This window comes from Mesoplodon densirostris, chromosome 4 (assembly GCF_025265405.1).
Source record: "Mesoplodon densirostris isolate mMesDen1 chromosome 4, mMesDen1 primary haplotype, whole genome shotgun sequence".
NCBI classification, from domain to species: Eukaryota; Metazoa; Chordata; class Mammalia; order Artiodactyla; family Ziphiidae; genus Mesoplodon; species Mesoplodon densirostris.
In genome coordinates this window covers 79,860,986-79,884,090 of record NC_082664.1, presented here as the reverse complement: position 1 = coordinate 79,884,090, position 23,105 = coordinate 79,860,986, and the positions used below count along the sequence as shown (strand labels likewise).

General features: G+C 41.6%; 1 protein-coding gene across 3 annotated transcripts in view; it reads right to left on the bottom strand.

The window, feature by feature from the left end:
- FMN1 (formin 1) overlaps positions 1-23,105 on the bottom strand; it is a 411,489-nt gene that overhangs the window by 9,596 nt on the left and 378,788 nt on the right. For all 3 annotated transcript variants that reach the window (XM_060096555.1, XM_060096556.1, XM_060096557.1), the window contains one exon: positions 1,620-1,704. In XM_060096555.1, the coding sequence (XP_059952538.1) occupies positions 1,620-1,704 (85 nt within the window). The remainder of the gene's footprint in view (positions 1-1,619; positions 1,705-23,105) is intronic.

The following is a 23,105-nucleotide window of genomic DNA, read 5'->3' as shown; positions in this document are numbered from 1 at the left end:
AACAGAAACACAGACCCTCACTGTTTCTAGGACTTAGAAGTAAGTATATTAAGCATAGTAAGACACGTGGGTGTGTCTGGCCTTCAAGGTGGACAAATAAATAGAAGGCTAAAAAAGAGATGGAACAAGTACAGTCCTTTGCAGAGAGCAGGTGCAGAGAGATGCCCTTTGAGAACAGGTCCTAAGCTTCTTGTGACCTAGGAGATGTGAAAATGCAATGAATTACTAAATTGGCCTAGATGTAAACTTAAGATAATTTTTAAACACCCATCCTGTTTGGATATACCATGCCTGACTTGTGAAATTGAATCAGGAATCAGTTTATGAGCTCTTCCCTAACTTCCACCAAAACAAACAGGCGACAAAACAAACCACCCCAAGAAGCGGAGGATCACAGCTGAGAGCTTACTCGCCACGGAGGTCACCAATGAAAGAATGCCACGGTCCACCCACTGTTTCCCCTTTGTCTACAGGCCTGAGTCCATTCTCTCTGCCCCTGAAAATAAGGCTTGGCTGTAAAAGTTAGGATAGAGGCCCAAATAGGAGGCCTGGGGAAAAGGGCAGTGTCTAATGAGGGAGGAAGACAGAAATAAGAGTTGAACCCACTGCCAACAGAAGATCACGCACAAATGGGCACCACAAACACATGGTCAAATGGGCACAGAGGATGTGTCCATTCAGGTAGGAGCTCTGTGAGCTAACCATGGCTGTCCCTGACCCAGCTGTATGGCCCTGACTTTTACATTTCTCACTCATCGACTTCACTCAACATTCCTTGAGCTGCTGATGGGGTTGTGATGAGAACATCATGGTCAGTCAATAGAAATAACCTCACTTTTAACTTATACCCCACTTAGATGGTCAAAGGATTTAAAGCAGCCGGCAAAAAAGTACTAGTGGAGAATAAAGAAGCAAAGTAACTTCACTAAGGTTTTACAACTAGTAAGTGGCTGATCTGGGATTTGAATCTCTACATCTAAATGGGTTCCTAACCCATTTAGCTTTTCCAGCTGTAACACGGAGATTCCTTGTGATCCTTACTGAAAATGGGACTGTGGTGGACGACAGTTTCCCCTCACAGCTAGGAAGACAGACTAGCCTGCTTAGCTTCTAGCCTAGGGAGAGCTGTTGGGGGACCCAGAGGCTCGTTCTGGTTTTGGCTATCCATCTGTGAAGTGATCCTAGGTGAGCTGTATCTTTCTGCATCTCAGTTTTACCAACTATCAAAAGAGGATAATCCCTGCCCGTTTCCTTAACAGGGAAAAGGAATTGGTGAGGGTGAGAATACTTAAACACTTCAGGAGAACACTGCTTTGAGATGAGGGGGATCATGGCGTGGGGTGTGGTGCGGAAGGGTGTGAAATGGCAAGTGACTACATTTGGTTTATCAGGAAATGACCTTGTTTGAATTTGCTGGAAGAGCGCTTGAGGCTGTGTTTGTTCCTCAGTCTGTCTTCCCTTATATTCTTTCTTACCCATATGCTACTCTGGGATGGGAATTGAGAATCTGGATACTACTCATTCCTCTTGAGTTTTACCCTTTAAATTCTGACCCACTCCTGGGTGCACCTCAGTTATAATGAAAAATCTTGAGGTTGTGAATGAAAAATGCATCTCACCAGACTAGCCGTGGGGTTAATTTTCTTTGTCTCCACTTTCTTCTCTGCTGTTAACTTGCTGACTGATTCCTGAGCCATTTTCAATCTGAAATGGAAACAGCGAGGGGGGAGGGGAGAGGAGGAGAAGAAAGGAGAAGAAAAAAGGAGAGAAGAAAGAGGAAGAGGTTAAACAGAAATCCAAATGCTGTTGAATTAACCAATTAGCAGCTTGAAAATATAAGTGATGGTTTTCAGTGCTTTTCATTACTAAATTCAAACTTTGAGAAGGTGACTCTTCTGGGTTATCAAAGCTGAATTTCCTTTACTGGCCGAGAGGCTCACCGAGATGTCTTTGGGAAGTCTGTGCTTTTGCAACCAGTGCAGGAGGAGTTTCTGATCTACGGAATACTAGATGGATTCACTGTACTCTGAGGGCACACTTCAAGGCTCTCTGGCTTGTGATCCACTCAGTAGGTAAGATGAAGACAATTTTGAAAACTGAAATTTTGGAGAAACATATGAAAACTACAAATATTAAAATTCACCAGTTCACATTAAGAAAGTGAAAAGACAACCCACACAGAATGGGAAAAATATTTGTAAATCATACATCTGATAAAGGACTTGCATTCAGAATACATGAGTGACTCCTACAACTCAAATAAAAGGACAAATTACCCAATTTAAAAAACAGGCAAAGGTTTGACTAGACATTTCTCCAAAGACATACAAATGGCCCGTAAGCACATGAAAAGATGCTCAACATCGTCAGTCATCGGAGAAGTACAAAGCAAAACCACAATGAGATTATCACTCCACAGCCACTAGGATGGCTGGAATTAAAAAGAAAGACGGGGCTTCCCTGGTGGTGCAGTGGTTGAGAGTCTGCCTGCCGATGCAGGGAACACGGGTTCGTGCCCCGGTCCGGGAGGATCCCACATGCCGCGTAGTGGCTGGGTCCCGTGAGCCATGGCCGCTGAGCCTGCGCATCCGGAGCCTGTGCTCCGCAGCTGGAGAGGCCACAACAGTGAGAGGCCCACGTGCCGCAAAAAAAAAAAAAAAAAAAAAAAAGAAAGACAGACAAGTAACAAGTGTTGGAGGTGAGGATGTGAAGAAATTGGAATCCTCCTACATTGCTGATGGGTCTGGAGAATGGTACAGTCACTTTGGAAAACAGTTTGGCAGCTTTTCAAAATGTTAAACATAGTTAGCACATGACCCAGCCATTCGACTGCTAGGTATATAAATATATGTGTACCCAAGAAAATGAAAATGTATGTCCAGACAAAAAATTTATATATAAATGTTTGTAGCAGCATCATTTAAAATAGCCAAGAGTAGACACAGCCCAAATTTATATTAGCTGCTAGATGGATAAACAAAATGTGGTATATTAATACAATGGAATATTACTGAACCATAAAAAGGAATGAAGTGCTGATACGTGCTACAATGTGGGTGAACCTCAAAACATTAAGGTGAATGGAAGAAGCCAGCCAGTGACAAAAATCCACATTATGTGATTCCATTTATATGAAATTCACAGAGACAGAAAGTAGATTAGCAGTGCCAGGTGCCCAGGGGAGGAGAGAAGGGGTGTGACTGCTAAGGAGTAAGGGGTTTCTCCTAAAACTAGGTAGCAGCGATGGTTGCACATCCTTGTGGATATACCGAAAACCCACAGAATTGTACACCTTTAAAAGGGTAAATTTTACAGTATGAATCATCTCAATAAAGCTGCTATAAAAATTCAATTCCACAACATGATATTATTTCTTATCCATCTCATCAATTCAACAAAGTAATATTTCTTATCCATCAGACAGGCAAATCAAAGTCAGGCAATATCAACTGTCATTGGGGATGTGAGGACATGGGAACTGCCGAACTGTGTATGAGGGCGTGTAAATTGGTACAGCTGGCTTTGGCAGCATCAACTGAAACTGAAAACATACATACCCTGTGAGCTATCAATTCCTCTTCTAGGGAGATACCCCAAAGAAACTTTTATAATTAGGCACACCTTTCACTGTGACAATATATGCAATAATGAAAAACTGAAAACAACCTGGTGATCAAATTCAATAGGATAATGGATAGCTGATAAGAGCAAATAGTAATAGCTAACATTTATTGGGTGCTGACTGCATGTCTGGTACTGTTCTACCTGCTTTATTTGAATTAAACCATTTAACTCTCACAACAACCCTGTGAGATAGAAACTTTCACTACTTTTATTTTACGGGTCTTAAGCACCGTGCAATGAATGCTTGTATATTATATTCATTTAACGGAATATGGTATAACTGTGAAAAGGAATAAACTAGATCTGAATTCACCAATTATGGATATCAGAAACATGATATTGAGAGAGGGATGAATTCTGCAGAGTGACACAGTGAAGAGGCCATCTAGCCTGGTGGTTAAGTGCTCGGTTCCAGAATCTGACTGAGATGAATTCTCAGCCCCACTACTTATTAGCTGTGTGACCCTGGGCAAGGGACCTCTCTGTGCACCTAAAAAAGAGGATAACAACAACAGTGTGGGCTACACAGAGTCATTGAAAGGACTGAGAAAGTGCTGCTCCAGGCACTGTGTAATCACTCAACATGTGTTCACTACCGTTGTTACTGTGTATGCAACATGCTACCTTGTATATATATTGGGGAATAGTGCCCACAAAACAGTGTTGTTCACAGATGCCTGCACAGTGTATATGAACATACATGTAAACATCTATTTATATTTATATGCAGACTGGAAAGATACTAGTTTCATGATAGAGGTTATCACTAGAAATACAGAAGGGAATGACACTGGGAGGTAGTATGTCTACTAGAATTTCATTTCTATCTATAATACTTCATTTTTCAATTGTAAAATCTTAAAGAATATGTGGCAAAATGTTAACAATTCTAGGTGGTGGGAATATGGGTGTGTTAAATTATCCTTAATATGTTTCTTTATTTTAAAAATGTCTTCAAAAATATTTTTTAAATACCAAATATTTAAAGACCCACCAAATCACAGACATAAAAAAAAAAAAAAAAAAAGAAGAACATGCTTTTTCTTCAGGGCCTCAAATACAAACTTTTCAATTTTTTTTTTTTTGCAGTACGCGGGCCTCTCACTGTTGCGTCCTCTCCCATTGCGGAGCACAGGCTCCGGACGCGCAGGCTCAGTGGCCATGGCTCACGGGCCCAGCCGCTCCGCGGCATGTGGGATCTTCCCGGACAGGGGCACGAACCCTCGTCCCCTGCATCGGCAGGCAGACTCCCAACCACTGCGCCACCAGGGAAGCGCTCACTCAATGTTAATCATATACTCGCTTAATATTGAAGAAGTGGCTGAGTGCCCTAGCTCTTTCCTTATCTAAGTTTGCACAATTTGCTTGAAACACACGCTTCATAATCCAATCTCCCTGCCCACATGCACAAGTTAGTTCAATGAATTCAACATGCTAACTTGTGCATCAGAAAAGAAGTAAAAATGAGACAAAGATGAGCAGTGATTTATATAACCCAAGAAGTACATCTGTGAAGCTGCCGTGAGAACGGGCACTTCTGGACAGGGGCATAGGTCTGAGCGTATACACCACACTGCCTACTAAACTTTTCTGCTTGCAGCAGTAACTGTGACTATACCCACACAAGAAAGGAATGCGCTAGAAGGATCAAAGCCAGGTCAGACTACACTGGAGACTGACTACTAAGGAATCTGCAAACCAAGATGATGGTGCTGTCAATGAGGCCACAGCTTGTAGCATCTACTTTTCTTGGCGTCTCTCTGGCAAGATTTGTTTTCAGAGAGAGCACTTATTAGTGACCCTTTAATCCATATTCCAATGGAATGGTTTGGAGTTACTATTTCTCTCTGGGCTCCCTAACTTTTTTTTTTTTTTTTTTTTTCCGGTATGCGGGCCTCTCACCGCTGTGGCCTCTCCTGTTGTGGAGCACAGGCTCCGGACGTGCAGGTTCAGCGGCCATGGCTCACAGGCCCAGCCGCTCCGTGGCATGTGGGATCTTCCCAGACCGGGGCACGAACCCATGTCCCCTGCATCAGCAGGTGGACTCTCAACCACTGCGCCACCAGGGAAGCCCTGGGCTCCCTAACTTTTAGGGCACTTTTGGGAGTCATCTTTTGCCTAAGTAGTTCCTTTTCACCTTAGAATTCTGGTCTCTTCTTCCAGAGTTGGTCTTCTACCACACTCCTGGCTCAGCATCGCCTCCCCTAATTCCCAATTTCACTTCTCAGAAGCCCTGCAATCACTTCCCACGTTCTCTCAGTATCTGGGGGGATGGTGGTCAGGGATGTGGAGGCTGGGAGCCAACCTAAGGTCCTGTCTGCACTGCTAACCTTTTCCTACTGGTCAGTGGCTGTCCCACAGACTACAGGCTGCCATGCATACCCCAGGCTTCCGAGGACAATTCTGATCTTGGTGACTCCATCCCGGTCTTCTCTAAATGTTCTCATTCAATTATGATGTCTCCCTCTCACAGGGCACTCTTGAAATATCATAAAGGATTGGGAGAAAGCATAGCTTGGTGGCAAGTAGCTTCAGTATCAGCGAGGCTTGATTCTAACTCCAACTCTGCCAGTTACTAGAAAACTTGGAGCAAGTTAATCAACTATCAGTTTCCTTATATATAAAATGGTATGATATATATATAGCGTGTATATATGTATATACATATACATACAATATTAACTCCGTGGTATTATTGTGAGGATTAAATTAATTAATATATCTAGTAAAACCTCTAGTATACCTGGTATATAGCAAGTGGTCAATAAAGAATAACAATTATGGAATCTTCCATCACGGATATAAAGGATTACTCCTTAAGAATGCACAACAGTAGTTTCTGACTACAAATAAAACAAATGGAGCTATTAGCTAAGTACTATCTTGTAGTAATACCATTTCGACGTGTCCTGAAGGCAAACCAAATCAACTAATGCTATTACCCCGAGATTTAGCAAACCAAGGGAACTCAGCTCAGTTTTTTTGATCTGAACACAGATTCTAAAAGTCATAATGAGAAGCTACACTTTGGTGCAGGCATGACATAAATTTTTCAACCAAATACGAGAAACTATTTCAACTTCAAAAGGAAGATTCCATCTACTTCCTCCCATTTTTCCAGGTTTCTTGGAGGTATCATAAGTAAAATTTAAATTTCAAATAGTATAGAACTTCTGAATAAATATATATTTTTCATGTTAACCTTGTTTTTCTCATAACCAAAATAACACTTGTTCCTTATAGGAATATTATATATCTATACACAGAAAGATTATATTTTCAGTTTATATTATATATTTAAAAGTATAAAGAAAAAGTAAGACTCACTGGCCATTTAAATACTTCTCTGAGAATGTAGTTAAGACATAATGGGACCAGTTAACGAAAATTATCACATACAAACCTCTCAGCTAGACAGTAAGATACATGAGGGTAGAGATATCATTTTTATTGCTGTGTTCCTAGCCCTTGATACAGTAGCCGGCACACATATACATTCCATAAATAAATAGAGACCTAGAGAACAAAATCGAAAAAAAATCCTTTACTTTCCTGAAGTACTGCTCACTTGAATTTCTTGAAAATGCTGAGCCATGAGGCTGCCCGGGCATGCAACCTGCATGGTCGTGTGGGGCTTCCTGGTTTAATGCACTCCCGTCACTGTCTTGAAATTATTAGTATATGTATATATATATTTTTGGCCGCACTGCATGGTATGCAGGATCTTAGTTCCCTGACCAGGGATCGAACCCTGCAGTGGAAGTGCACCTGCAGTGGAAGCACAGAGTCTTAACCACTGGACTGCCAGGGAAGTCCCTTGAAATTCTTAGTTTTTGAACAAGGGGAGCCCCATAAATTATGAGGTTGGTCCTGTCTCAGACTTTCTAGGACATTTAAAGTCATTTTATCATTAAAATGGAACATTTTCCAACCTTGTATTTCCAAGGCACATTTATTACATAAAGAAAGAGAAATCTGGTTGGATAGAGTTCTTACCTCCTGCCAAGGTTCATTTATTTCACTGTGTTGTGAACATTTTTATGCACCTGCTTTTTACACTAGACTGGAGCTTCTCAAAAGCAGGGATAGGACTTCACTGTCTTTCTTTCCTTCACATTTTGCACAGTAAAATGGCATATAGTATATGACCATAAATAGTAAGTTAATGAATGAATAAATAATTATAAGTGATTACTCTCTAAACTGTAAAAATTCATGTGTCAAGAATGGTTATAGGGGAAAACATTCATGTCCATTCAGGTGCATGAAAATATAAAGTCACTGACTCTCACCTGAATGAATACAACATCACCAGCGCTCAAAACTGGTCCTGCAAAATACAAACCAGCAAATTCTCACGAGATTCTCTATGTGTCCTTAACGTTAGAGGGCAAAGCTAATTGTGGCGGGCAAGGCTGTTTGTCAATGGCTTTTGTATCACACAGTACGAAACTTACCCTTGATGAAAGACAAACACTTAAATATTCTGACAGTCTGGCTACGTCACGTCCATTGTTATGATGGAGCATATAGGCAGGTCTTAAAAACTGCTTTGACCTCATGAGAGATTGATGGTTGGATGACTGGGTGGTCAGTCCGTCAGTCAATCTGTCTGTCCACCTGTCTCTCAAATGTCCTTCAAAAACCATGGGCAAAGTGTCCTATACCTGCTGAAGAAGCTACAGCAGGCTGCTATGGTTGATCACATTAAATTCACCCAGCATCATTGTTCTGGTAATGATGTGGGAAGAGACTTGCAAAGTAGAGGTCAGCAGTGTGATCGACCTTGGAGGGTTTAAACATGTAAATTCAGTTTCCATCCACCACAGGAGGTTTAAATAAATGTGAGCTCGCGTGTGTAAGGCAGAGACTTCACACAAGAATACAAAGTTCTCACCTCCCTTACAAAACCGGAAGGTGTGGCAACACTGAGTGGCATTTCTGTGCAGCAACACCTCAGTCTGCAACACTTGCCATCACTCCCCATCCTGTCCTCAGCCCGAGGCTGTCCAGTGGTACCATCTACCAGCTTGTTTGCACAACTGGTTTTCTTATACCCGGCACACACCACTCGTTTTTGCTGCCCGCCTGGACTCTCTAAGCTTCGAAGTTTTGGCCAGAGACTTGCTGGAAGGCTTCTGTGATAGTTCAGGAGCCCAGGGATGAGGACCCAGACAATGAAGTAGTCTTTGAAATGATCTAGTTCCCTCTGATCCATCCTACTGATGAACATGGTCTCCGTTATCAATGCGTAGCTCTTAAGAATGTCACCTCCCTTCTCAGAAACGCTCAGTGACTCCCAATCAACTTTAGCTGGGGTAGCAAAGGTTTCCTGTAAAGGGCCAGAGAGTCAATATTCTAGACTTTGTGAGCTATATGGTCTCTGGAACTACTCAACGCTGCTGTTGTAGCGTGAAAGGAACCCTAAAAAATACACAGATGAAGGGCAATGCAATGTCGTGTTCTAAGAAATTTATTTACAAAAACCAGTTGTGGGCTGGATTTGAACTATAGTATAGGATCCAAATTCCTTACTCTGGCAACCAAAACTCCCTGTTTTGAACTTAGTTTACTGGTCTATCTTACCTTTTCAGACCCAGATCTGGTTCAATACTGTCCTTGGACAAATCACTTAACCCTTCTGAGCCTCAACTCAATTTCAACTTAAAAGTGGAAATAATGCCATACCTAAATAACACAATTGCTATGAAAATTAAAGAAACTTATTATCTGTGATTACTTATCAAGCATCCTTTCCTTCACCTCACTCCACGTGTTTCCCGTCCTGTCCCAACTTCTCACTCTTCTTTCTACCAAGGCTTTTCTCACCCCTGCATCTTGCTCTTACTGTTCCCTCAATGACTTTCTTACTCATTTCCATGTGTTCAAATTCTTCCCATTCTTCTAGCCTCAGCTTAAGTGCCAGAGTCATGAAAGCTTCCTTCATCTCTCTTAGAAGTAATTGCTCTTTTCTCAAGTGAAAGGGCACTTTGTGCCTCTCTTATGGCACTTAGGAACTTTTCCTCTTAGGACTGTATAGGTGTCTTATTTCCCTCAAACCACTGGAACCACTTGAGGACAGTGATCACGCCTTCTGCATACTGGGTCTTCTCCCTGATCCTACATCTAGCACTGTGCCATGCAGCAGTCAGCTGTTAGCAAATATCTAAGTGAAAGACAAATGACTTGCATTGACAGCTTTTCTCTGCTTTACCTCAAACAAGCCTAAATGTTTAGTAAATACCCAGAAGTTGTAGGACAATTATCTTTTGCATTTAGCCTTGGGAAAAAAATAAAACGTAAAAGCATGAAAACATCTAGCTCCAGTTATTGATTAGCTGGTTGAGTCCTAAATACGGAAAAAGAAAGGGTGCTTAAGGCCACCCAAATGTGCTAAAGATTTATGCATGTCAGATTACATACATATTCCAGGATTCCTGAAAGTATCCACATTACTTTGCCCCCAAGGAGACTGAGGCTCAGAGAGGTTATACAACTTTCCCCAAGTCTGGAATTTGCCTCTCTCACTTAGGAGGTAAGAACTTTGTTGCATGCAGTCAAAGAGAACTGGTTGGACAATTTCTAGCTACAGCCATGCTCGATCTCTCCCTCTCATTGCTCAGGGACTTGTCTTTGGTTCTGGCCTAGATCTTGGTTCTGTTTTTGTTTTGGGTCTAAATATTTATGCTAGACTCTCACACACAGTTGCTCATGATTACTCATAGGCAAATACCTAGACTTGATTTCAAAGGTTACATCTCATGCCCTCTAAAAAAAAAATTCTGAAATATAGGGAGGAAGACCTACAAGTAAGTTAGAGAAAGAAAATAACTACTTTCAATTTACAAATGCTTTAATAAAAGTGATTTCTGAAAACCTTTTCTTCCTTTCCATTATAACACCTCCCTAGAGAGTTACTAAGGGCCCCAGTAAATTTCAGTGGCTGCCAAAGTCTACTGAGGAAAGACGTGAATATGAGATAGGACAGTGACATGTGTCCTCAGATGGTCCTGCTTAGTCCTTGTCCTACAGAAATGATTTGCAACCTTGGTTGGTTGGGGAGGGAATTCTGCTTCCAGTTAGAAAGCTACAAGAGAACATTATTCCCATCCTCAATGAAAAGATCTGGATAAGGTACAAAATCACACTTTTTCTTAACCCATTAGAGAGCTGGGACCACAAGGCAGCTGAGGCAACTGCATCCCAAAGAGTGATACGCCTTTCCATTTAAAGGCTCAGGCTCCCCACATGACAGCCTCCTTTTCTGGGAGATCTGGGCATGCTTTGGGGTTTCTACAGGCTAGATGTGTATTCCTGCAGCTGAATCAAACCAACTCAGAACACAGCCTTCTGTGAGATTGAAGAAGTATGATGTCTTTATTTTTTAGACATCCAGTATTTCATTGGCTCATGAGGTACAAGGCAGAATATACTGAAATCATCCTAAACTTTACAATAACAGAAGTGCCTTCATTTTTAACCATAGGGATTGGGCATGCCAGCCAACCAAGAGGTAAGTGAGATATAGGAGGTGGGGTAGAGTGTTCAGGCTGTTTTGTACTCCTTGTCACTAATGGAAAAACCAGTAACTTAGAGCAGCATTTTCAAACTGTCTTCCAAAGAGCCTCAGCAAAGGTGCCTCAGGAAAAGAAGGAAGAGTTAAGGATTCTCTTAACCCCAACATCTGCAAGCCTGCTTCAACCAGAAAAGCTTAATTTAATCTGTTTTATAGGGGTTTCATGAATGTTTTTACTTGGATAAAAAAAGCTCTGCTATTTAGGAAAAAAAGTTGGAAAACGCTATGTATGGAACTCAGCAGAACCCACTGAATCTCTTAGGTGGGGAAGAGAAAAAAATACCCTTCCTGTTCAGGAGAATGAGAGCCAACAGAAGTCTTCTTCCTAAAGAACTGCCCAGGAATATCTGGGAGATGAACAGCTGATTAAGAAGACAAGGCCTCTTAAAAGAATGGTTCTTCTGACAGCCATAGCCACCAGATTTCAGCTCAATTTCAGGGCTCAAATCAAAACACAGCCAGTTCTGCCACTCTCTTCTGCGTGGTACTTTCCAGATATGTTCTAAGCCTGGGAGATGGACATTCTCTGACAAATACTCAGACAGGCACCGTGGGGACAGATTCAGAGGAGCCGAAGTGTGGGAAAACTAAGTGCCCAGGGGGGCACCCACTTACTTCCCTGTCCTAAAGTCAGGAATTACCTTACATTTCATTATGGTTCATTTTCTTTGTGGTCTTTCTGGGAATTATAACTGATCTTCCTGATTTGGGTCCTATTCTACTCTCCAATTTCTATTTGCTCTTACTACCCTAGAATGAAGATGGAATGAATCCAACTGATTACACCCTAAGGTTCCTCCCAATTTAATTCTGTGACTGCAATTAACATTTTCTTTGGGTCATCTGTTCTTTCCCTTTTCCTTTCTTTCCCATTCCAAATAACTGTCTGAAGTGTAACAAGACTGTCAACCTATTAACTTTTGAATAATTCTTAAGTATGAGGCTAGGTTACATTTTTAATGAAAAAAAAGTCACACAGGCAACTAATGGATGTCTGGACACAGCTGATCTCAAATCATGGCTCAGGTTGGAATCTACGCTCTAAAGAGTGGGGTTAATTTTAGTATTTAAAAATGAGTAAATGTTCTGGAAAAGGCAGAACTATGGAGACAATAAAAAGATAAGTGACTACGGGGCAAGGAGAAGACGTGACTAGGCAGAGTGCAGAGGAGCTTTAGGGCAGTGGAAATACTCTGTATGATATTATAACGATGGATTATATTATTACGCAATTTGTCCGAACCCACAGAATGGACAACACTAACAGGGAACCCTAAGGTAAAAACTATGGACTCTGGGTAATTACGGTGTGTCAATAATATTCATCTTTGGTTAAAAAAAGAAAAAGTATCATTATGATGAGTGATGTTGATAATGGAGGAGGCTACGCATGTTTGGGGACAAGGAGATACATGGGAATTCTCTGTAGGAAATCCACCTACCTCTCAATTTTGTTGTAAACCTAGAACTGCTCTAAAAAAATTAAAAAAATATTTTTTAAAAATGATAAAAAACCAGGGCTTCCCTGGTGGCGCAGTGGTTGAGAGTCCGCCTGCCGATGCAGGGGACGCGGGTTCGTGCCCCGTTCCGGGAGGATCCCACATGCCGCGAAGCAGCTGGGCCCGTGAGCCATGGCCGCTGAGCCTGCGCGTCCGGAGCCTGTGCTCCGCAATGGGAGAGGCCCATGTACTGCTAAAAAAAAAAAAAAGGAAGAAAAAAAACAGGTAGATGGCCCCCACAAATTACCATTCTGTTTTAAACGCCCGTTGGTTTGTTAGAAATCCTCTAAATGAAAATGACCAATTCATTTCAGCAAGTGGAAAATAGACAATCTGGTTATATTACCAGGACATACTTGTTAATAAATCACTCAACTCTTGTAATGTTGACAATGGGACTGAGGAAGCGACTTCAGGATTACAGAAGTAAACTTTTGCCTATAGAGCCACTAGCTTCAAAGAGGAAGCTCTGTTAGCCATCCAGTACAGTGTGACCTAAAAACATTAACCACTGCATGACCCAGACCATGTACACATCTTCACTGAAGATATTCAAAGTCAATGGCTTTGGGAACATCAGTGTCATGAAGGCAAAGAAAAGGGAGGCACTGCACGAATATAGTTCATAAAATGCATGTTGGTAAAAGCATGAAATCTGACCAGCTGTAATGTAAATCTGTTTACAGAAGACTTAATATCAGTCATCGCTAAAGAGGTCAAAATAGTCTAGAAAGGGAACAGGGCAGGCTTCTGTGCACCCGTATGTGTAGTAATGGGCCTCTGAGTCAGCATGCTACAGGGAATAACACCCAAGTTCCCTAAAAAAACAGGATAAATAAAAGCTGAAGGTCCAAATCACTATGTCACTAGGCTTATCCTAAAATTTAAAGACATGTGAACCAGAATCTACCAAGCATGAGAACTCTTCCTTCTGGTGGCTATTCTGAAATACACAGAAGAACATGATCAGCAAAGAAGCATGAGAAAAACATGCCCTTGTCCATGGCCCTGTAAACTGTGGCCTGGGGCTCTTTGAAGGGTAGATAAGGTTTTGTGGGATGGCACCTACTGAAGATCATGCTTGTAAATAAGTAACTTGCCAGTCTGGCTTCCCAATGTGGGTTGACTTTACAAATCATTATTAGGGACACCTTCTTCTATAAGTAAATGGTACTATTTTTATGGTCTCCCTTTAGGAGAAGAAAATCAGGGACGATGTTTAAGAAGCTGCAGAGATGAAATACCAACTGACTATCCACTCTTTTCCTGTGATCTCCTTATAGCCTTGAACTAAGTAGCATCAGGTCAAGGAGCAAAGAATACTATCCAAAGAGACTTTGGGGAGGTGTGGGAGTGGCCTTATTGCTTAAGAAAGCTCAATAGCACATGTTTTTTTGTATTTTAGATGGAGAAGGTTGAGGGCAACATCCCAGTATTTTCCTCATTAGGATTCCCTGGTGTTAACATCGTAGGGGTTGTTTTTAACATTGTGCTTTTAGAAGGTGTAGCTATGTCAGGCTACCCTTCCGGCCACTGCCTAGGAGCCTGGACATTAGAGGGAAGGCGTGTGAGCTTTGTGGGGTTTCTTTGCATCTTTTGATACTCCCAAGCCTCCACATGTACTGTCCTCAGTTCACTGAGGACATTGAGGTTGTTTCTCCACAGTTGGGGGAAAGGGGGTTAACATCCAGCTTCAGTTCTAAATAAGTAAATGCAATCAGGGAGGCCTGCCAGGGGCCTTGGGAACTGCCCTTATTTCTACCCACCTTGACAACAGTCCCTCACGAGGTATTTCTGAATTCTTGATATAACTACTACACAGCGATAACAGTTATGAAAGCCAATGAAATAAAGTCACTCTTTATTGTCAGTAAAGAACCAACAACGCAATATATGTATAACTGAATCACTGTGCTGTCCACCTGAAACTAACACAGTGTCGTAAATCAACTATACTTCAATTAAAAAAAAAAACCCAACAACACAAAGACTAAATTCATTAACTCCTCATTGTAAAGGGACATTTCTTCCTCACTGCTGCAGCTGATGGAAACATCATGGACTCGTCTATGTGGAATGCTTGCAAAGGGTAAGAAAATAAAACTCAGAGAAGACAGCCATAGACAATATGAAATAATGGGTAGCCTCAAAATCATTTATCTCAGGCAGGCCAGCAGGGCCACAGACTTGGACAGACACACACTCTTCTATGCTTATCCCCTCTTCAGAGTCTGACCCTTGACCTTGACTAACCCTTCCATCCCTGTGTCCCCCAGGCCAGTCTCACTAGCAGCCATGGTAAGACAGACCAGCAGGAAAGTAAGGCAGGTCTTAGACTTAAAAGACTTAGCTCCTTACACATCAGAATCTAGCCTCTCAGTGATTCCATGATAAATTAGCCCATCACTTCCACTTCCTACATTTGACAACTTTCCCTACCTCATTCCTAAGATATTTTTCTATTTACAATGAAGGAAGTCCTCCTAGAGACCACATTTCACCAGCTACACAATCAGCCACTTGATAGCTTTTGCGGGTTATCACTTGTAGTTCCCAAACACACTTTGACTTCAAATGATTAATTGCAGAACAAAGACCGCTTCCGTTTGCAGAGCGTCTCCCCCAGGCCACAGGGGAGTGGAAGTGGCGGGGCGGGGGCGGGGGGGGGGTCCTGGACTTGCCCTGGAATGCATGATCAGTTAAAGCCAATCACTCTGCACTTGGTAGAAGAAACACCCTGAGCCGCCCGGGCGATTTAGGTGTGGAGTGAGAGGTAACAGCATTGCGTTTCCTTGTTCGGGGAGAGGCGTCTGGGAGGCAGCCTGGAAACTCAAGCCGGCCCTGGGACATAAATCTGCAAGTTTAATTGCAAGCATTGCTTGTCTTTGGAAGACATTTCCAATCCTGATAATGAAGACATGCACGTGCTTGTACATGCCATTCCCCCCCCCACCTCCTGCTTTGGTTTTGAAACCTTTACCACCTACCAAGTCTCACCAAAAACTGGAACTGATCAGAGCCTGTTTGCAGGGGTGACTAAAACGAAAAGGGGGAGGAAGCAGGGGAGATTGGGTGGAGCAGGCAGCCTTTCTGGCGTCCCTCAAATCATACTACCCAGGCAGCCCCCTATTCCATCTATTCTCTGCCCAAGGCAGGAGCTGTCAGGAGTCCCACAGATAAGCAACTTAGAAGTATTCTAGCTGAATGAAGGAGACTTACTTTGGGTTTCCATTGCTGTCTGCCAAGCTAGGGAAAGAGCGTGTGGACGGATGCTCTCAAAGGTTCTTATGTGAGCTCTGAAGAGGTGTGAGGCTTGACACAGCCTGAATCCCAAAGACCTTCACTCCCTTCTTTGTTTCTTTCTTTCTTTCTTTTTTTTTTTTTAAGACAAATTGAAAGTAATACAGGCAAGAACGGAGAAGGTGATTGTTTTACCCCATTAACTAGTCTTTCTTGTTTCGAACATGTCTATCCTCTTTAACCAAGCTATAAAGATTTTAGATACTTGAGCAAAAGCAACCCATATGGGATATGTTTGGGGAATTCTACCATCAAAGTCTAAATAAATAAGATCTCTCATCTATCAGCAGTAGACAGCAAATTCTGTAATCAATTTCAACGTGGCAAACGAAAACACAGTGACTGTTTATTTGTTCGACAAATATTAATTGAGCACTCACTATGTATAAGGAAACATAAGATGCTAGAGAGAGAACAAAGAAGTATGAGTCATTGCCCTTGTCTTCTACAGCTTATGATTTATTTGAGGGGGAAATGTCTATAAGAAAATGAATGAAAAAGAAATCGCTAATGCCAAAATTAAAGAGATAGTAACCATCTCCCCCTGCCCCAGTTTTGGAGGAAAGATAGCTCACAGAGATTGGGGAAAGCTTTATGAAGGAGGCATTGTGATCACCAGATTAAACTCTTCCAGAATAGGGTCTCATAGCTTGTACAGCACTTAAGAATGAATAAGTATTTTGGGGCTTCCCTGGTGGCGCAGTGGTTGAGAGTCCGCCTGCCGACGCAGGGGACGCGGGTTCGTGCCCCGGTCTGGGAGGATCCCACATGCCGCGGAGCAGCTGGGCCCGTGAGCCATGGCCGCTGAGCCTGCGCATCCGGAGCCTGTGCTCCGCAATGGGAGAGGCCACAACAGTGAAAGGCCCACGTAACGCAAATAAAGAAAGAAAGAAAGAAAGAATGAATGAATAGGTATTTTGAAAGTACGTGCTTAAATCAAGCTGATTAAGTGGTGCACATTTATGTTATGGGAATGCAAAATGCAAATGAGATGAGAGACAGTGTGTACTCCGAGGATGCACAGGAAACACAGCAATTAGGCTGGCCCCTGAAATCATACTATGTGATTCCTCCAAAATGTGTGTTGAGCCTTCCAAGCCCAGGCCTTTGCCATGTGATCTCCAGGATGTCCTTACCCCTTTCATCTTTAGGTAGCTGAATTCATCTGCTCTGTCAATGTCCAGCTCATTTCCCACCTAAAACCACAGGAAATAAGGGCTGGAAGAGACCTTCACGATCACCTGAGTCTAATAGTTCCTAAACTTGGCTGGACATAGTAAGACTCCCTTGGGAAGATGAACTTCTTCCTCCCATCTCCAAAGCTGACCTGATAGATTTCAGCAAGGGATGAAGCCAAGGTATTTACTGAAGCAACCAAACACAAAATGTGTTCTTGCTCATCCTCTCTACAAGGAGCTTTCTAAAACTGCAGATCCCTAGGTTCTAATCCTCTGGGATTCTGATTTAGTAGATCTGATTACTTTTTTACAAAGCTCTCCAGGTGACTTGGAAGACCTGCCAGATTTGGGAGCAGCTGGCATCCAACATTCCCATACTGGCTTCTGAATCCCTTCTACAACTTTTGTGGAGGGTGGCCCTGTTTATGGCTAACCATCTTCCCAAAGCCCTCCCTGGCCTCCTCATTCCTTAGGAATCATTTCCTCCTCCAAACTCACACTGCTCAGGATCTTCAGTGCTCAGTATCATTTTGTACTATGTTGTGAAGTCCTTTCTCTATCAGTAAACAATTAGCAGGCTCCGTGCTGGAGAATGCACCATAGAAGATACGATAAGGAATGGGTTTATGTCCTAAAGGTGGAAAAAGACATGTAAAGTGCTAAAGTAACAAGTTGGAAGGAATTAAGTGCAAAAGGATAGTAAGAAAAATATGCTATCCGAGACCAGAGAAAGATGTAATTCTTTTACTTAGGGGTATTTCAGAAGATTTTTAGGGGAGAGGTTTTGGAGGTTGCCCTTAGAAGATGACTGTGTTTTGACCAGCAGGAAATAACTGGGACAATGCAATGTAAAGAAATTACCCAGTGAGAACACCAGGCAAGAATGTGTAGATGTGAGAAACACTGAGTCAATATCATGGGTATGTGGGGGATGAAGATATGGGAAATGAGGTTGGAAAGTGAGTTAAGGCAAGTTTTTGGAGGCTCATGCTCTAATTTGGGAGAAATACAGAATACTTGAAAAAGCTCAAGCTTTAGTGTCACATAAGACCTAGGTCATTATCCCCATTCTGTTGCTTAGGAGTGAAACTGTGATGTTGGTAATTCGTGTACTCTCTCCTCTGCTTATCTGCACAATAGTAATACACTTTTTCAGGGCTGTTGTAAGGCCCCAAAAGTTAATGAATATAAGTACCAATCATGGCTGATTTTCTTCCCTTTATTTCAGAACAGAATATGCTTAAACAGGATATGTTCAAAGAAATAGATGTGATCTAACTTCTGTTTTAGAAAGATAGCTGGATACAATATTAAGGGCCAATGAAGAGGAAATAGAAAAACTATAGGCAGAGAGAACAGTCAGAAGGATGTAGCAATAATCCAGGTGACAGATGAGGTCCCGAACTAGGCAAAGCCACTGAGAAAACAGGATGAAAAAGAATAACCACTAAGGAGGTAAAACTGAGAAGTTAGCCAGGGGTGGAAAGTGAATCTTGGAGCATTAAAGACAGTTCAAGTTTCCAGCCTGCCTTTGGCTACTAGGAGGAGGAGAAGGGTGCAAATGAAATTTAGGGACCCTCAGAGTAGGCATACTGAATTGCAGATGAAAGTTGGGAAGCCGGTGGGAGCGTTTAGCATGAAGTAGGAGATCTGAGTCTAAGACTTAGAACTAAGAGGTTGTTTCTGGGCAGGAGGACTTGGCAAAGAGGTGACAGGTGAAGCGACGAGAATGGTTGGGATTAACTAGGGATAGAGTACAGAGCAGAAAAGAGGAACAGAGATCTGAACCCTGGGGAAGGTCCACACTTAAGGAATAGAAGAAAAAGACGAGCCGATGAAGGAAATAGAAGAGTGGAGGTCACCTTTGCAGAAGGAAACCCAGAATACCCTCAGAGCATCTTCAAGATGGAAGAAACTATCATCAGTGTCAAAAACTAGTAGTGGCAAGGAGTTAGCTGTCTGATTTCACAAATGGGAAAGGTGGCAAAGTCTGCCACTGGTCTCAACATCCATTTCTTCTGCTCCCTTTAGTAATGGAACCCATGAGTCTTTAGCTGGGCCCATGGCTCACAGATAAACTTGCATTTCCTGGTCTCCCTTGCATATAGCCGTGAGAGACTAAGTTTTGCTCAATGAAATACGTGTACCTTCCAGGTCCACCCCCCTTTAAAGGAAATGGTGTGCCCTCCCCTTTCTACTGGCAGGAACTCAGCAGCAGTGGCGCTGGCGGACGTGATGTGAGCCATCTTTACACTTGTGAATAAGGACCACACCTAATGATGGTGGCCACAAGAGAAAAGGAATCTGGGTTCTGAACTTCTAAACAATTTATACTCAGATTGTTAGGCAAAAGTAAAATAAATTTTTCTTGTTTAAGCAACAGTTACTTTGGTCTTTGTTATGGCAGCTGAGGCTTTATTCTTACTGATACAGAAAGGAGTGGATGTGTGTTATGGAAAAATAAATGAGGAAATGTATATAAACTCTTCTTTTAAGAAGATGGAAGGAACAGGAGATTGTAGTTTCCAGAGGAAAGAGGGTCAAAAGAGGTGTTTTAATTTTTAAGAATCAATGATCCCATAATTTTTACCATTTAGAAGTCTACTATCTCCTCTCCTTACTCATGGCATATTTTTAATTTTGCAGAAGTAGTTTTAAATTCATTGCTTGGGAAATAAGCAGGTTTTATTCTTTGTGATTATGATAATCACACATTCTGTTTATAAGTTAACTTGTTGGGACATTTACTGTTTGTGTATTTGTACAGAACTGCCTTCAAATGTGACTTAGGAAAATTCAAAGTTTTGCCGAGTAACTTGGGGGTGATTATTCGTATTATTAAAGGGTCCTTTAAAATATGAAGCTCCTTAGCAGTTAAGTGTATATAAATCATTTAACCACATAACAGAGGGCTAGGGTAACTTGTTAGACATTACTGTAATGATCATGATTGAATAAATAAAAATTTTAGTTTATGGAACTTTTTCCAGGAATAACTATCATATAAAGAGACGAATTCCTGCGATGTCTACACTGCAATCAACGGCTTCTTTGTGGGTTGAGTGATGGCCTCTCTAAGTCCCCAGCTCCTGGTCCTAAAGTGACCTGAGCAGTGAGCCCTGAGAACTGCTTTGGGATAACTCCACAACAGCTCTGCTGTCAAGGGTATGGCAGTTGCATAATTAACCATAATAACTGCAAGTAATACACCTAAAACAAAAACTCTGTTGTTATTTAGCTGAACTAAAAAAACCCAAACTAACCATCCATTCCCCCATGGTGTAAATTATAGTTATGTATATAATGAAATGTCTTATTTGCATTTCACATAAAATTCACCAAACTCCTTATTCACTCATTACTTACCCATTATGGGTTTTTAAATGGTACTTTTAAAGTCTGCTTTGGCTCAGGCTTGAATTATTTGCCAAGACTTTATTCCTGGAGTCATGAGCCCCCTAGGACTTCTTTACCTTTTGCAAATTCATAGCTCATTTTGTGGGGAGTAGTCGTTTGGGGCCTCTATGTATGCATGTGGGGGCATATGTGGGGAGCAGTCTTAACATATTCTAAATAGTGGAAAACTTCATAAGGAAGGGTTGTATATCCCAGAATAATTAAGCAGGAAGAAAAAAAAGAAAAAGAAAAAGCAGAAAATGAGTAAAGAATAGTCAATAAAGGTAGCAGCAAAAATTAGGTTATCTCCTTGCAACTATGCATATACTTGAATAATCTGTTGATTTAATAGGTGGAAGAAATATGTGTTGCAAAAATTCATTGACTGGTTTGGCTGTCAAGAGACACAAATACAAAACTGCATGAAAAGGTAAAATTGAGGCAAAGCTGCCTCTCAGAATAAAAATCTTGATGAACTTCCATAAACCAGTAAAAGCAATGTTGGATGCAGATGAAAAGATTTTTGTGTGTATACTTCCAGTTAAAAAAATGTGGTCTTCAAGACCAACCTTAGTATTTTAGGGGAGGAACTGGGAGTGTAAGCCAAGGAAGCTGTAGACATTTACCAAGTCCAAGAGGACAGTGAAAATTCTCCCTGCCCCCAAATCTCTTCCCCACTCACCACCAGACCTTGGCTTGGAATGTCTTTCAGTATAATCCCCTATGAGCTCAAGAGCAAAGGTGAGGGGCGTTATCTCAAAAATAAAACAGTTTCTCAAAATATTTAAAAAAAAAGTAGTTTCTAGATTCACAGAGATTTTGAGCTAGAAAAGATCTTAGTGAACATTTGGTTCCTGCTTCATCCCAATACATACATTTTACAGATATGATATTTGGGTCCTCCAGGCAATAAGTGACTGGCCCAAGATCACAAAGCAAATTAATGGCATAAAAATGCTGGGTTTCGGGGCTTCCCTGGTGGCGCAGTGGTTGAGAGTCTGCCTGCCGATGCAGGGGACACGGGTTTGTGCCCCGGTCCAGGAAGATCCCACATGCCGCGGAGCGGCTGGGCCCGTGAGCCATGGACGCTGGGCCTGCGCGTCCGGAGCCTGTGCTCCGCAGCAAGAGAGGCCACAACGGTGAAAGGCCTGTGTACTGCAAAAAAAAAAAAAAAAAAAAAAAAAATGCTGGGTTTCAACTCTCTCTCTAGAGGTCTTTTTTACACTACTGAGCACTGCCAGTAAGTACTCAGCAGGGGTAAGAGAAGGACCTGGTATACTTCACTGGAGGATGAGTTCTAGTACTAGGGGCACCATGAGGACTGAGTGGGTCACAGACTGAAGGTCGAGGGAGCGAGGTGCTCTGGATTTGGTCCTAGACTCAGAAGTTTTCTATTTTGCTTAATATTGGCATACACAACAGCAAAGTTTCATGCCATTAATATACCATCATACAGTAGCCTGCTCTTCTACTGAGAGTTAATCTGCAGGTAAACCATATCCCCAGTGAAATACTATGTCTATTCTACTCAAATACAGAATTGTGTCCTGATGCCAGCTTAATAATAGGGGGTTTATCATTCATTTTCAAAGCACAAGCACATAGGACGTTTTTTATCAGTCACCTGTATGTTCAGACATCGTTCTGGATCTCATGAGGGGTAGTTGTTACCCTGCTATGGAGCTGCATCATTTCGATTTTGCATCAAGCTAATGTGCATCCATGGAAACCATACTAAGCAGAACAAGAAGTAAATATTCTCTATCCCTTAAAATTGACCTCAAGTGACGTAAAGTAGTTTTCAAAACTTCCATTTCATTTGGAAATGAATCTGTCTCTTTGAAAATACTATTACTGATCCTTAATTTTTCTCAATGATTTTTGGGGTTTTAGTTGGCCTTCAAATACCTCTCAAAATCAAGGGGATGAAATTCCTTTGGATGGGATCCCAAAGTATAGTTTTTTTTCCCCCTAATAATTACAAGCTATGAGGTTTTCATTTGATTATGAATTTAATTTTTGAGGATGTCTTCATATTATCTAATGCTACCTCCTGACATTTAGTATTGTTGGGATTTGTTGGAGAAGTACAATAAAAAATGACAATATCAAACATCATTAAATATGGGTCAAAACAATCATATTGTTTATCATTTGACTGTAATAGAAGAATTCAATTCACTTATGTCACCACAACGAATATGTGATTCCAATCGTTTAAAAGCTAAAACCCTTAGCAGATAGAGAACAACTGAAAAAAATCCTCACTTCACAAGAAAACCCTGGATATTAACTAGTTTACTGAACTGCATGAGCAGTAATATATATAATGCGCTAACATTTCTTAACAAAAAGATTTTTGTAAACAAGCTGCTTCCACAAATACTTTATGAGCCATCATTAACTTTCAGAGATGTTGTTTTAGGTTGGAAACCTTGGTGATCCATCTCACAAAGCGCAGCTGGAATGAAGAAACCCCTGAAATTGCTAAATGAGAAGACCTGAAAAGGGTCCCGGGAAGTCATGACCCTT